The sequence below is a fragment of the Hemiscyllium ocellatum genome, chromosome 22 (genome assembly GCF_020745735.1).
Source record: "Hemiscyllium ocellatum isolate sHemOce1 chromosome 22, sHemOce1.pat.X.cur, whole genome shotgun sequence".
NCBI lineage: Eukaryota > Metazoa > Chordata > Chondrichthyes > Orectolobiformes > Hemiscylliidae > Hemiscyllium > Hemiscyllium ocellatum.
The window spans coordinates 28,766,745-28,780,320 of NC_083422.1; the positions used below are offsets into that span (position 1 = coordinate 28,766,745).

The 13,576-nt window shown below is 38.5% G+C and overlaps 1 protein-coding gene across 1 annotated transcript; it reads left to right on the plus strand.

The window, feature by feature from the left end:
• The first annotated feature begins 1,513 nt into the window (after positions 1-1,513).
• Positions 1,514-11,732, plus strand: LOC132826143 (clarin-3). The gene is made up of 3 exons (XM_060841788.1): positions 1,514-1,745; positions 9,335-9,517; positions 11,455-11,732. Exons 1-3 carry the CDS (start codon positions 1,514-1,516, stop codon positions 11,730-11,732), a joined length of 693 nt encoding a protein of 230 aa, XP_060697771.1.
• Positions 11,733-13,576: the final 1,844 nt, after the last annotated feature.

A 13,576-nucleotide genomic window follows, 5' to 3' on the forward strand; every position in this document is an offset into this window, starting at 1 on the left:
AGCTCCTTCTGCAACCTAAATACATAACAATAATAAAAGGAAACAAACACAGAAAATTTATTCTGACGAAGAGTCATTTTGGACTCAAAACATTAATTTTTCTTCATATGCTGCTAAGCCCGTTGAGTTTCATTGGCATTTTCTGTGTTTGTTTCAGATTTCCAGTATCTGCAATATTTTGTTTTTGTCCAATGTGAGTGGCACAGTTTAGCTTTAAATGGCATTAGCCTCATATGAACCTCAACCCCTGTTAAGGTGTGCAGCCACCCTGCAATACATTCACTGTTGGATATGCTGTATATGTGGAATTGTGCAGGTAATAACAATTGCTGAGATTGAGTGTGATAGGGGTAACCATGCACTCATAACCAGTGACCAATTTCATTGACAATCTAGTTTAACCCCCAATATATTTTGTTCAGACACATTGGGAAAATCATAGGATCCTTATAACTTGGAAGTAGGCCATTCAGGTCATTGAGTGCACACTGACTCTCTAAAGAGTATCCAATCCAGATCAACGCCCCTCCCATCCCTGTAACCCTACATTTCCATGGCTAATCCATCTGGCTTGCAAATCCCTGGATACTATGGGCAGTTAACATAGCAATCCACCTAACATGCACACCTTTGGATTGTGGGAGGACACCAGGGCACCTGGAGGAAATCCACACAGACACAGAGAGAATGTGAAAACTACAGATAGACAGTTGCCGGAGGCTGGAATCAAACCCAGGTCCTGACGCTGTGAGGCAGCAGTACTAACCACTGAGCCACCATGCTACCCATGGTAGTACTCTTTGGCCTGGTCAAGGTTGCCATCAACAGATCCAGGCAGTTGAAGATTGAGTGGGTCATTCAACCTGACATAATGCTTTTGTTTCTGGTGATGCCTGTGCCCAGGTATCCCTGGAAAGGAAGCACTGAGTGCCTACCTGAACCCAGAAGGTGAACAGCTGGGAAGCGAGAAGGTGGATGACTGGAGTCCATTGTTATGATTTGATTTAAGATTCTTTGAATTGTTGGAGATTTTGTTACAGTAGATTAGTATTTCCCCTTTCAAATTGTGACTTACAGTTATTTCATAGAGATATATGCTTGCTATTGTAATTTTTAGTGAGGTTACTTTGATTAACCTTAAACTGTATTTGAACAGGGAAGAATGCAAAACCTAAATGATTGTTTGTAGTCCATCAGCAGTCTCGATTAAAAAAGCATGCATCATATGAAACTGTTTCTCTTCTGTATTTCACTTATAATAAACAAAACTATGGCAACCAATTGCTCCTGGGCAAGGTTCAATAATTATGGCACTTTATTGCTGCCACTCTCGATACAAGGTCCATCTTTTTCGCCATATCCGGATAGGTGTACTACTCACAAGGCAAGCAACTGCCTAGTCAGACAGTACAAACGGAGGTTGCTAAATATTGCGATCGAAGACATTAAAATTTAAATATATTTTGATTTGAAATTATTTTGTATATAACTTAGGCCATAATAGTGTGAGAAAATGCCATCTCTGAGGAAGAAGTTAATGTTTCTGGGAGGATTTTCTGTCAGTCTGGTGACTTGCATGTTAATATCTGCAATATTAGCAATGGATTCATGGGTTGACACTGCAGTAACCTGCGAGAATAAAAGTGGTGATGCAGTCGGAGAAATGAACCTTAAGTATGGATTGTTTGATGGACAGCGTGAAAAATCTGGCTGTCCAATTTTCATACCTGATGGCAGTATAAAAGGTAATTGCTTTTTTTTAAATACAGTGAAGTACTGACATTTACAAGACAACTTGAACATTCAAGTTCTGTGAGAGAATGGATTATGGAATGGTACAACACAAAACTAATCTATTAGCCCATCATGGCTGGGCCTCTTTGAAAAAGCTACCCTATTGTAGCTCAGCCCCCTGTTCTTTCCCCATGAACTGCAATTTATTCTTCTCCAAATATTTATTCTTCTGAAAGAAATATGTTACAAATCTGTAGAGACATGATCCAGACCATTTTGAAATTGTTAAATTTAGTCTACTGTGAGCCACATATATTTTTCTCTAACTGTCCATTTTATTTATTGGTGACATGATTATATAAAATAATAAGATACATTTTCTGTTTATATTGACACTTTCTCTGTCTTGCCAGTATTGTGTGTATTTATAGACAGATATTGTGCTAAGTTTTCAACAACTATCATTGCGTGGCAGGAAAGTGAGGTGATGAGGCCTAATGTTGCCTTTCCACATTAACTGTGATTCCTCTCCCTGGCCATACCTTACCAACATGGAAATGTTGAAAAAGGAGTTGAAGTCCTGTCTTAAGTTCTGCCTTCCTGCTGGCCATCCCATTTCTGTCACTCATCAGGACCATCTGGTGCCCCAGATATCTCTGCTGCTACTGAAACAGGCTGGGGCATACCAGTCAGGAGACCGCTGACTTGAAAATGGATGGGACAGATCCACTAGAAGACCACTACAACTGACTGTAGGAAAGTGGGACAGGTTCTGCCCTGGAGTATTACATTAGTATAAGGCAAATTCACAAAGTATATTAGATTTGCATGGAGTCATACAGTCACACAATATGGAAACAGACTCTTCATTCCAAACAGATTGGATATAATCCCAAACTAAACTAGTCTACCTGCCTGCTCCTGGCTCATATCCCTCCAAACCTTTCAATTTCATGTACTTATCCAAATAACTTTTAAGCATTGTAATTACACCCACATCCACCACTTCCTCATTCCAAACGTGAATGACCCACTGTGTAAAAAGTTGGCCTCTCATTTTTAAAAAAAACCTCTCTCCTTGCACTTTAAAAATAAGCCCTTTAGGGAAAAGACAACTACCTTTAGGGAAAAGACAACTACTATGCCCCTTATTATTTTATAAGCTTTTATATGATCACCCTCAACTTCATGTGTTCTAGTGAAAAAATTCCCAGCCTTTCTTTAACACTCAAACCTTCCATCCCGGCAACAAAATTGTAAATCTCTTTTAAATGTTCTCCACCTTATAATATGTCGAAACACAGTAGCCATTTTGTCTCTTAGTGACAGTATAAGTCTTTTTCACCCTATTTTCTTCAATATGTGATTGATAATTTAATGCTTCTTGGAAAAGCATCGATGTTATCCCTCCATTAAATATGAAATAAGATTAAATTTAATAAAAATGTACTTTAGAATTATGGATTTAATCGATTGGATCCCAGATCTATGATTTCATAGAAATGAAAATATATAAAATGTGTTGCAGGTTGCTTTTGATTTTTTAAAAAATCATTTTAATGACCTACTAGACTAATCATAAAAAAACACATTCCAGCAACCAAATAAATTGAGGTAGATATAAGATTACTTTTTTTATTTTAGTCATCAAATCCTTTGTTTTATAACTTGGTTACAAACAGCAAAATATATTTCCAATATCTTGGTCCAGTGAGATGAATTTTTGCTTTTTGTTGCATGCAATTTGTGCTATAAACAAGCACTCTGTGAAAATATTTACAGTTAAAAAACTGAATTCTAAGGGTTTATTACATTTGACTGTTCCAAAATATTAATTGCATCCAATTCTGTCTAGCAATAGATGCAGGGCTTGTTGCAAAGGTTTCAATATTTTACTTGAGTGCATTCTTGGGGTCACTAAGGAGACATTTAAAGATTACAGGCAGTGAAACTGGAAGTCAGTACATGTGTGCAGAGAGAGAGAGAGAGAAGCAGATTCCATATTAGACAGGATTGCTGTTAGCTGTGTGCTAAAGACAACTGATCTATAAGGGTTCAGTGTAGCTGATGCCCAGGGGAATCTTAGTACAGTTGCATACATCTGTGTGATGAACGCTTAGGGAAGTCATAGGAGCTGTGAAGAGATTGAAAGAAGTTGGGAGTTCAGTGAAACAACGAGGGGGATTTGAAGGCTTACAATAAATAGTATTTGCTTTGTGAAACCGATTGGTATGAGAGATGAGGGAAAATCCAGGGGCAGTTCTAACTAATGGAGCTTATGTGAATGGTGAAAAGGCATTATGAGTAAGTGCTGAAATGCAGTTTCCAAGAATCCAAGGGACTGCAACCCCAGGAAAGGAAGGTGAATCACTAGAGTTTGAAGCAGTCTATTGTGGAGCAGCCTTAGAGGGAATTTCAAGGTTGTGTCATTGATAGTGAAGAATTGTGATCCATTTTGCATTTTTATTGAGATTTTGTAATGTCTGGAGAGGAGAAGATATCTGAGAAATCTGTGGAACCTCCTATGGGGTGATACAGCTTTTATTTTGTAACCATATTTGGCTCAAGTTATGTAATTTAATATCAATGATATGGATGAAGAAATGGAATGTGTGCTAGCTAAATATTTAATGGCACAAAGATATGTAGACAAATAAATTGGGAAGGAGACAGGAGGAGCCGCAAAGAATTATGGATAAGTTAAGTGAGTTGACAAAAGTCTGGCAAATAGAATACAGTTTAGGAAAGCATGAAATTGTCCATTTTGGCAAAAATAATAAAATAAAAGTAAATTACTTCATTAGTGAGAGGTTGCAGAGCTCTGAGGTGTGGAGAGATCTCGATGTTCTGTTCTTGAATCACTGAAGGTTAGTTGTGCAGGTACAGCAAGTATTCAGGAAAGCTAATAGAATGTGATGGTTTATTGCGAAGGGAATTGAATGTTAGAGTAGGGAGCTTATGCTTTATTAATATAGGACATTGGTGAGACTGGAATACAGTGTACAGTACTGATCACCACATTTGCAGAAGAATGTTATTACGTTGGAAGCAGTTCAAAAAAGGTTTACTGGGCTAATACCTAGAATGAGCGTTTGCCTTATGACAGTAGGTTAGACACGCTAGGCCCGTAACCTAAGGGATTTATAACAGTCAGAGGTGACTTAATTGCAATATAGAACAGCGGCTTGATTGGGTAGATACTAGAAAGATGTTTGCTCTTGTGGGAGAATCTAGAACTTGGGATCATAATTTAAAAGTAAGGAGTCACCCATTTAAAACAGAGATGAGGAAACATTTGTTTTTTTTCTCTCAGAGGGTTGTGAGTCTTTGGAATTCCTTTCCTCAAAAGACGGTGAATGCAGAATCTTTAATTTTAAAAAAAGCAGAGTTGAGGTTAAAATGAGAAGAGCCATGATCTTATTGAATGGTGGATCAGGCCCAAAGGGATAAGAGGTATCTTGTTTCTTTATTCAGTCTGCGAAATTAGAATATAAACCATTCCTATCTACGCACAGTCTGAGTCTGTTTTAGTCAATTACCTTCGCATGATTGCTTAAGTAAGTATTGTTATTATTTGTTGACATACATAGCTGAATTGTTTCTAATATTAAACCAGATATCGTCTAAACCCCATATGCAAAGGAACCTCGATTATCCGAAGGAGAGAGGTGGGGAGTATTTCATTCAGTTAAGCAAATGTCAGATAATTGAATGTCAGATAACATTGCTAGTCAAACATTGGGACCTTGTGATCTTATTTGGATTATCCGAAATTCGGTTAATCAAATGCCAGATAATCGAGGTTCCTCTGTAACTGGCCATGCCATCACTTGACTCAAATTTAAATTCTGTTATTACCAGTGAAGAGTGGAGCTGGTGCACCAAACCAACGTCAGTTATAATCGGCTAATTCAGCACCCAATCACAGAGCAGGAATATACCTCACAAGATTATTTCAGTTGTTTTAAATAATAGCTAATCAACAGCAGACCAAATAAGCTAATTAACCTGTTTGGGAATTATCAAGCACTAGGAAGGAAATTAAAGTACAGGTCCTCAAGGGTCCTAATCTCCGGATTACTGTCCAAGCCACGTGCCAATTGGCATAGGGATAAGAAAATTAGGGAAGTAAACACGTGGCTAAGGGATTGGTGTGGGAAAGAGGGATTCCACTTCATGGGGCATTGGCATCAGTTTTGGAAATGGGGGGGATCTGTACCGTTGGGACGGTCTCCACCTGAACCGATCAGGTACCAATGTTCTAGCGAAGAGGATAAATAGGGTGGTCAGTAGGACTTTACACTTCTGAGTTGGGGGGAAGGGAAAGTGAAAGCGTCAGGGAGTATGGAGTAAATGGAAAGATAAGCAGCAGGATAGCATGTGTGTAGGCGGATTTAAACTTGAGGCAGACTGGGAATGCAGCAAAAAGGAAGGATAACTTAGGACATCTTATGACTTCCAATATCTCTAATGATAAGAAAGTTAGCATTAAGGCACTTTACCTGAATGCTTCTTGCATTCGTAACAAAGCAGATGAACTAATGGCACAGATCATCATGAATGATTATGATGTGGTAGACATCACAAAGACGTGGTTGCAGAGGGGTCAGGACTGGCAGTTAAACATCCAAGGATTTTCAACTTATCGAAAAGACAGGGAGGTGGACAGAGGGGGCGGGGTTGCCTTGTTAGTGAAGAACAAAATTAAGTCTATGGCACTGAATGACATAGCGTCGGATGATGTGGAGTCTGTGTGGGTGGAATTGAGGAACCACAAAGGCAAAAAAAACCATAATGGGAGTTATGTACAGACCTCCTAACAGTGGTCAGGACCAGGGGCGCAACATGTACCGGGAAATAGAGAAGGCATGTTAGAAAGGCAAGGTCACGGTGATCATGGGAGTCTTCAATATGCAGGTGGACTGGGTAAATAATGTTGCCAGTGGATTCAAAGAAAGGGAATTCATGGAATGCTTACAGGATGGCTTTTTGGAACAGCTTGTCATGGAGCCCACAAGGGAGCAGGCTATTCTGGACCTAGTGCTATGTAATGAACCAGACTTTATAAAAAATCTTAAAGTAAGGGACCACTTAGGAAGCAGCGATCATAATATGGTAGAGTTCAGTCTGCAGTTTGAAAGAGAGAAGGCAAAATCAGATGTAATGGTGTTACAGTTAAATAAAGGTAATTATGAGGGCATGAGAGAGGAACTGACAAAAATAGACTGGAAGCAGAGCCTAGCGGGGAAGACAGTAGAGCAAAAATGGCAGGAGTTTGTGGGTATAATTGAGGACACTGTACAGAGGTTCATCCCCAAGAAAAGAAAGATTATCCGGGGAGGGATTAGACAGCCATGGCTGACAAAGGAAGTCAGGAAATCTATTAAAGAAAAAGAGAGAACCTATAAAGTGGCTAAGAGCACTGGGAAATCAGAAGATTGGGAAGGCTACAAAAACAAACAGAGGATAACAAAGAGAGAAATAAGGAAGGAGAGGATCAAATATGAAGGTAGGCTAACCAGTAATATTAGAAATGATAGTAAAAGTTTCTTTCAATACATAAGAAACAAACAACAGGCAAAAGTAGACATTGGGCCACTTCAAACTGATACTGGAAGCCTAGTGATGGGAGATAAGGAAATAGCTGGAGAACTTAATAAGTACTTTGCGTCAGTCTTCACAGTGGAAGCCATGAGTAATATCCCAACAATTAAAGGGAGTCAGGGGGCTGAGTTGAGTATGGTTGCCATTACAAAAGAGAAAGTGCTAGAAAAGCTAAAAGGTCTTAAAATTGATAAATCTCCTGGCCTCGATGGGCTACATTCTAGAGTTCTGAGGGAGGTGGCTGAGGAAATAGCGGAGGCGTTGGTTGAGATCTTTCTAAAGTCACTGGAGTCAGGGAAAGTCCCAGATGATTGGAAGATCGCTGTTGTAACCCCCTTGCTCAAGAAAGGATCAAGACAAAAGATGGAAAATTATAGGCCAATTAGCCTAACCTCGGTTGTTGGTAAAATTCTAGAATCCATCATTAAGGATGAGGTTTCTAAATTCTTGGAAGAGCAGGGTCGGATTAGAGCAAGTCAACATGGATTTAGTAAGGGGAGGTTGTGCCTGACAAACCTGTTGGAATTCTTTGAAGAAATGACAAGTAGGTTAGACCAGTGAAACCCAGTGGATGTGGTCTATCTAGACTTTCAAAAGACCTTTGATAAGGTGCCACACAGGAGGCTGCTGAGCAAGGTGAGGGCCCATGGTGTTCGAGGTGAGCTACTGGTATGGATTGAGGATTGGCTGTCTGACAGAAGGCAGAGAGTTGAGATAAAAGGTTTTTTTTTGGAATGGCAGCCGGTGACAAGCAGTGTCCCAAAGGGTTCAGTGTTGGGGCTGCAGCTGTTCACGTTATATATTAATGATCTGGATGAAGGGACTGGGGCATTCTAGCGAAGTTTGCCGATGATACAAAGTTAGGTGGACAGGCAGGTAGTACTGAGGAAGTGGGGAGGCTGCAGAAGGATCTAGACAGTTTGGGAGAGTGGTCCAGGAAATGGTTGATGGAATTCAATGTGAGCAAATGCGAGGTCTTGCACTTTGGAAAAAAGAATACAAGGATGGACTACTTTCTAAACGATGAGAAAATTCATAAAGCCAAAGTGCAAAGGGATCTGGGAGTGCTAGTCGAGGATTCTCTAAAGGTAAACATGCAGGTTGAGTCCGTGATTAAGAAAGCGAATGCAATGTTGTCATTTATCTCAAGAAGGTTGGAATATAAAAGCACCGTTGTGCTACTGAGACTTTATAAAGCTCTGGTTAGGCCCCATTTGGTGTACTGCATCCAGTTTTGGTCCCCAGACCTCAGGAAGGACATACTGGCACTGGAGCGTGTCCAATGGAGATTCACACGGATGATCCCTGGAATGGTAGGTCTAACATACGAGGAACGGCTGAGGATCCTGGGATTGTATTCATTGGAGTTTAGAAGATTAAGGGGAGATCTAATAGAAACTTACAAGATAATACATGGCTTGGAAAGGGTGGACGCTAGGAAATTGTTTCCGTTAGGCGAGGAGACTAGGACACGTAGACACAGCCTTAGAATTAGAGGGGGTCAATTCAGAACAGAAATGTGGACACATTTCTTGAGCCAGAGATTGGTGCACTTGTGGAATTCATTGCCGCGGAGTGCAGTGGAGGCCGGGACGCTAGATGTCTTCAAGGCAGAGATTGATGAATACTTGATGTCACAAGGAATTAAGGGCTACGGGGAGAATGCGGGTAAGTGGAGTTGAAATGCCCATCAGCCATGATTGAATGGTGGAGTGGACTCGATGGGCCGAATGGTCTTACTTCCACTTCTATGTCTTATGGTCTTAACAAAAAAATAGTTATCTCAAAGTAGCAGTTACATCATATCTCATAGTTCAAGGGATGGATGATTAGCCATTAAACATTATAAATTTCACTTGTTCCACACCTTCAGGCAAACTTGTAATTGTGTTGAATTTTTCAAATATTGCAGATAATGAATGATTGTTTTCATGAGTTTTGTTTTGCAAGATATTAAACATAACATCTGCCTATTGTTGTGTGTCTTTTCTTTCAGTTTTGGAATGTTTTAAAAATGCAAACACTGCAAGAGCAATCCACATCCTAGTTATCCTGTTCATTGTGTTTGGGTTGTTGTTTTCACTGCTAAGTGCCATAGTCACCCTGTACAATAGCATCAGTAATCCATATGAGAACATCTGTGGGCCAGTCGGTGTTTACACTTGTAGCTCCATAAGTTGTAAGTATGAATGAATCAATTGGTACTTGAATGATTTTTTTGAAAAATAAAATTGAATTGTTGGCTTGCTATTTCAAATAAGCTCAAATAAACTCCAGTATTTAATGTTTACTTTTACATGTTGGTTACACAGTCAAATATTTTGTTACTTTGTCTTCTGTTGAAGAGTATAATGAATCAGTATGGACATGTGGATGGCTTAACACAGCAAGGTTTTTTTGTCTTCTTTGAGTACAAATTAATGGAATACTTTTTATTGATAGGTAAACATCTAGGAATAAGTGAGAAGGGCTTATGCTTGAAACGTCGAATTCTCTATTCCTGAGATGCTGCCTGGCCTGCTGTGCTTTGACCAGCAACACATTTGCAGCAAACATCTAGGAAAGCTTCTCTTAAAACATTTCTAAAAAGCAGAAGTTTGACTGGTTGCTAAAAAGTTTATATTGTTAAAGCACATATTTTTAATGAAATGGTTTTATAAGGATCAAAGAAGAAGTAACTTAGATTCACACTGCATTGACTACTCCGTCAAGAATGTCCTACTGAAATGCCCTCTATTTTTGAAATGCAGTCCCTTGTGACACAGGGAGATTAAAAAGCTTGTATGAACAAATTACTGCAGATGCTGGAATCTATACAAAAAGCTACAAATGCTGGAAATCACAGTGGGTCAGGCAGCATCCTTGGAGCTAATATTTCGAGTCTCAATGACTCCTTGTCAGAGCTGGCCAAGTCTGATGAAGAGTCATCTGGACTGGAAACGTTAGCTCGCTCTTTCTCCATGGATGCTGCCTGACCTGCTGTGATTTCCAGCACTTTCTGTTTTCAGTTCAGAAGTGAATCAGCTATGGGATAAATGACAAATTAAACGGTTTTATTAATTGTATTGCTTCGAGATAAATGTTCATGAGGAAAATGGTAAAATTCCTTTGCTCTTTTTTGTACAATACCTGTCGTATCAACCTAAGCATCTTGTTTAACATTATGTTGGAAAAACAATATCGCTGACAATGCAACATTCCCTTAGACGTGTCAGTTGAGATTTTGTGCTCAAGTCTCGAGAATAGGATTTATAAAAGTGATAATCATTTGATTCAAACTTAAAGTGCCACCAGTAATCTACTGGTTTGACTTTCAATCCAAACGGTATCACCGTTTACAAGTGATCTACTCCACCCATACACAAATATTACGGAAAAGATTACCTGACAAATTTTCAGTTATATTGATGTTTATTTTGTGCTGTCATTTAAAATTGAAGAGAAGTCTGGATGATAAATCCATGAGTTCAAATAATAAAATTTCAACAAAATCCTCTAATCTAAAATGAATACTTGTATAGAAAAGCAAGTATATTACTGCTGTTGATTACAATGCTATTTTGAAATAAATATTTGTTTTCTTCTTCAACCTCAATTTTGAAAATACTTTAATTAGCTCCTGATGTGTTTTGACCAAGTTTCTACCAGAAGCCAACACAATCAAGCAACTCATTTGAAACATTTGCTCAATAATTCTCTTAACTAACGACCACGATGAGTTTCCTGTTCCTTCACCTCTCTCTGTGGAGAACTGGTTAGATTCTGTTCTGAATCTACCTCCCATGAAACTGTTAAAATAAGTTTGTTTCATTTGTTTATTGTAGTCAATAGTCTTCCTTTTTAATTAGGATTTGATTTACATTTTTCAGTCACTGGCTAAGTCAGCTTAGAAAACCTAACTGTAACAAATAGAAAGAGAAAAAATGCATGTAAATAGAGCAACATTTTTTTTCTTTTGAAGTTTGGTGGAACCAATTAAAATTTGTGATTTTCATTCTCAACATTGTTAAAAGAGGAGCTATTACTCAGAAAATGCATAAAAGATTAAATGACTTCTAATCTTAGTTTTGATAATTATTTACATATTAAATAATGCAATAAACGTATTTCTTTCAGGTGTTTCAACATTTCTGGCAATGGTTCTATTTGCAGTGAATACATCAGTGAACAATTTATCCACAGTATTGATAAGCAACTCAATTCAAGAAGGCCTGGCCACATTCAGGCTTAAGGTTGATAATTATGATTATTCATTTTGGCTTATCTTGCTGTCTCTGGCTCTTAATGTCACTACAATTGGAATCGTCTACGCATATCAACATGCAAATTATACAAGAGAAAGAGAACAGAAAAGACCGATGGAAATCGCCCCGAAGGATGTTTTGATGTATTAATTCCAGATTATAACTGAGTATTAAATGATTGATGAAAGAAGAAAATGATAAACAAATACATTACAGAGTATGTGCCAGGTAATCTGGTAAACTTTATACTGATGATGCAATTATGATAAATGAGATTTGCAGAGATAATGTCAGAATTATCATTCCTTTACTTCGACATATTCTCTAAACAAAGCATAATTTGTGTTCCTATCTGCCACCAACATTTGACAAAGAGATCCAAAATGGAATTAATAGTTTTGCAAAAACACCAGAAATTATAAAAGAGAAAAGTACTGCTTGGGAATAATTTTCAGTTTTTTGAAGTTGGGACAATGACTATAAATTGTACTGATCTTTACATCAGGATATGTGACGGTTGAATTGACCTAAACTTTGTCTTAATTTGTATACTTATATGATTATCTTTCCCACTAGAATGGGTCTTAAGAAGGATATATTGGTCTCAGAGAGAGTACAGCATAAGTTTATAAGAACGATACCCAGACTTTGGGACTTAAGTTATGAAGAGCGATGATACAAATTAGGCTTATTTTCTCTTGAATTTGAAAAGGTTAAGGGGTGATTAGATGACCTAAGAGGCAACTTGTTCACATAGAGGGTGGTACATGTATGGAATGAGCTGCCAGAGAACGTGGTGGAGGCTAGTACAATTGCAATTTTTAAAAATCATCTGGATGGGTATATGAATAGGAAGGGTTTGGAAGGATATGGGCAGGGTACTGGCAGGTGGGACCAGGTTGGGTTGGGATATCTGGTTGGCATGGATGAGTTGGACTGAAGGGTCTGTTTCCGTGCTGTACATCTCTATTACTCTATGACTTTATGCTAACAGGAAAAGACAGGTAGATAAATACAAATTATTTCTACTGATTAGAGATTCTCAAACTAGGGACATTGTCAAAAAATCAGTGCCAGACCATTCTGGAGAGATGTTAGGAAGCACTTCTACACACAAAGAATGGTAGTTGTTTGCAATTTTCTTCCACAAATAAAAGTTAATGCCAGATATTAGGTTAAATCTGAGATCTTTTTTCGATATGGGCCAAAGGCAGGTATATGGAATTGGGCCACAGATCAGCCGTGATCTCACTGAATGGTGGATCAGACTGGAGGGGCTGAAAGGTCTGCTCTTGTTCCTATGTTCCTTTTGTCTGAATTTATCTATATTTATGATTAGTACAATTTCATTGTGTTCCCAGTGAAGGAAGACTGTTCTCCCCAACTTGGTGATTTCTAAATGATTGTAGAGTATTGAATCTCTGACAGCAATTGATAGATTCTCTCATTATTCTGCACATGAAAACTCTCAGAGTTGGTGCTAACTTCAGTGGTGGAATGACAGTTAACACTCGATAGTCTTGCCATCACAATTCCTGCTATTCTCATCACTCCTTCATTATTGACATCGGAGTGCTCACCTGAGTCTCAAACACTTCGTCCATTTCTTGCAATACCATGGGATATATGACCTATGAATGGAGGAATTAGGAGCAGCAATAGACCATTTGGTCCCTCACACCTGCTGCAACCTTTAATAAGATCATGGCTGATGTGTTTACTTTTCTAACTCTACATTCTCATCCACTTCAAATTGTATAACATCTAGCTAACTTAATAAATGCAATTGAAGCACAATGGGACAGAAACCTGACCTAACAAAGCTATTCCCTTTCCTCTGCATTATGCAAGGGCAAAAACACAGGAGACTCAGACTTCCAATGCCATGAATAATTCAATGTGACAACAACAAATCAAAGCTGCATAATCATCATTCTGTATGTAAGGTGGACCGACTACTAAATATCCAAATACATTTTGCAGTCTGATTTTAA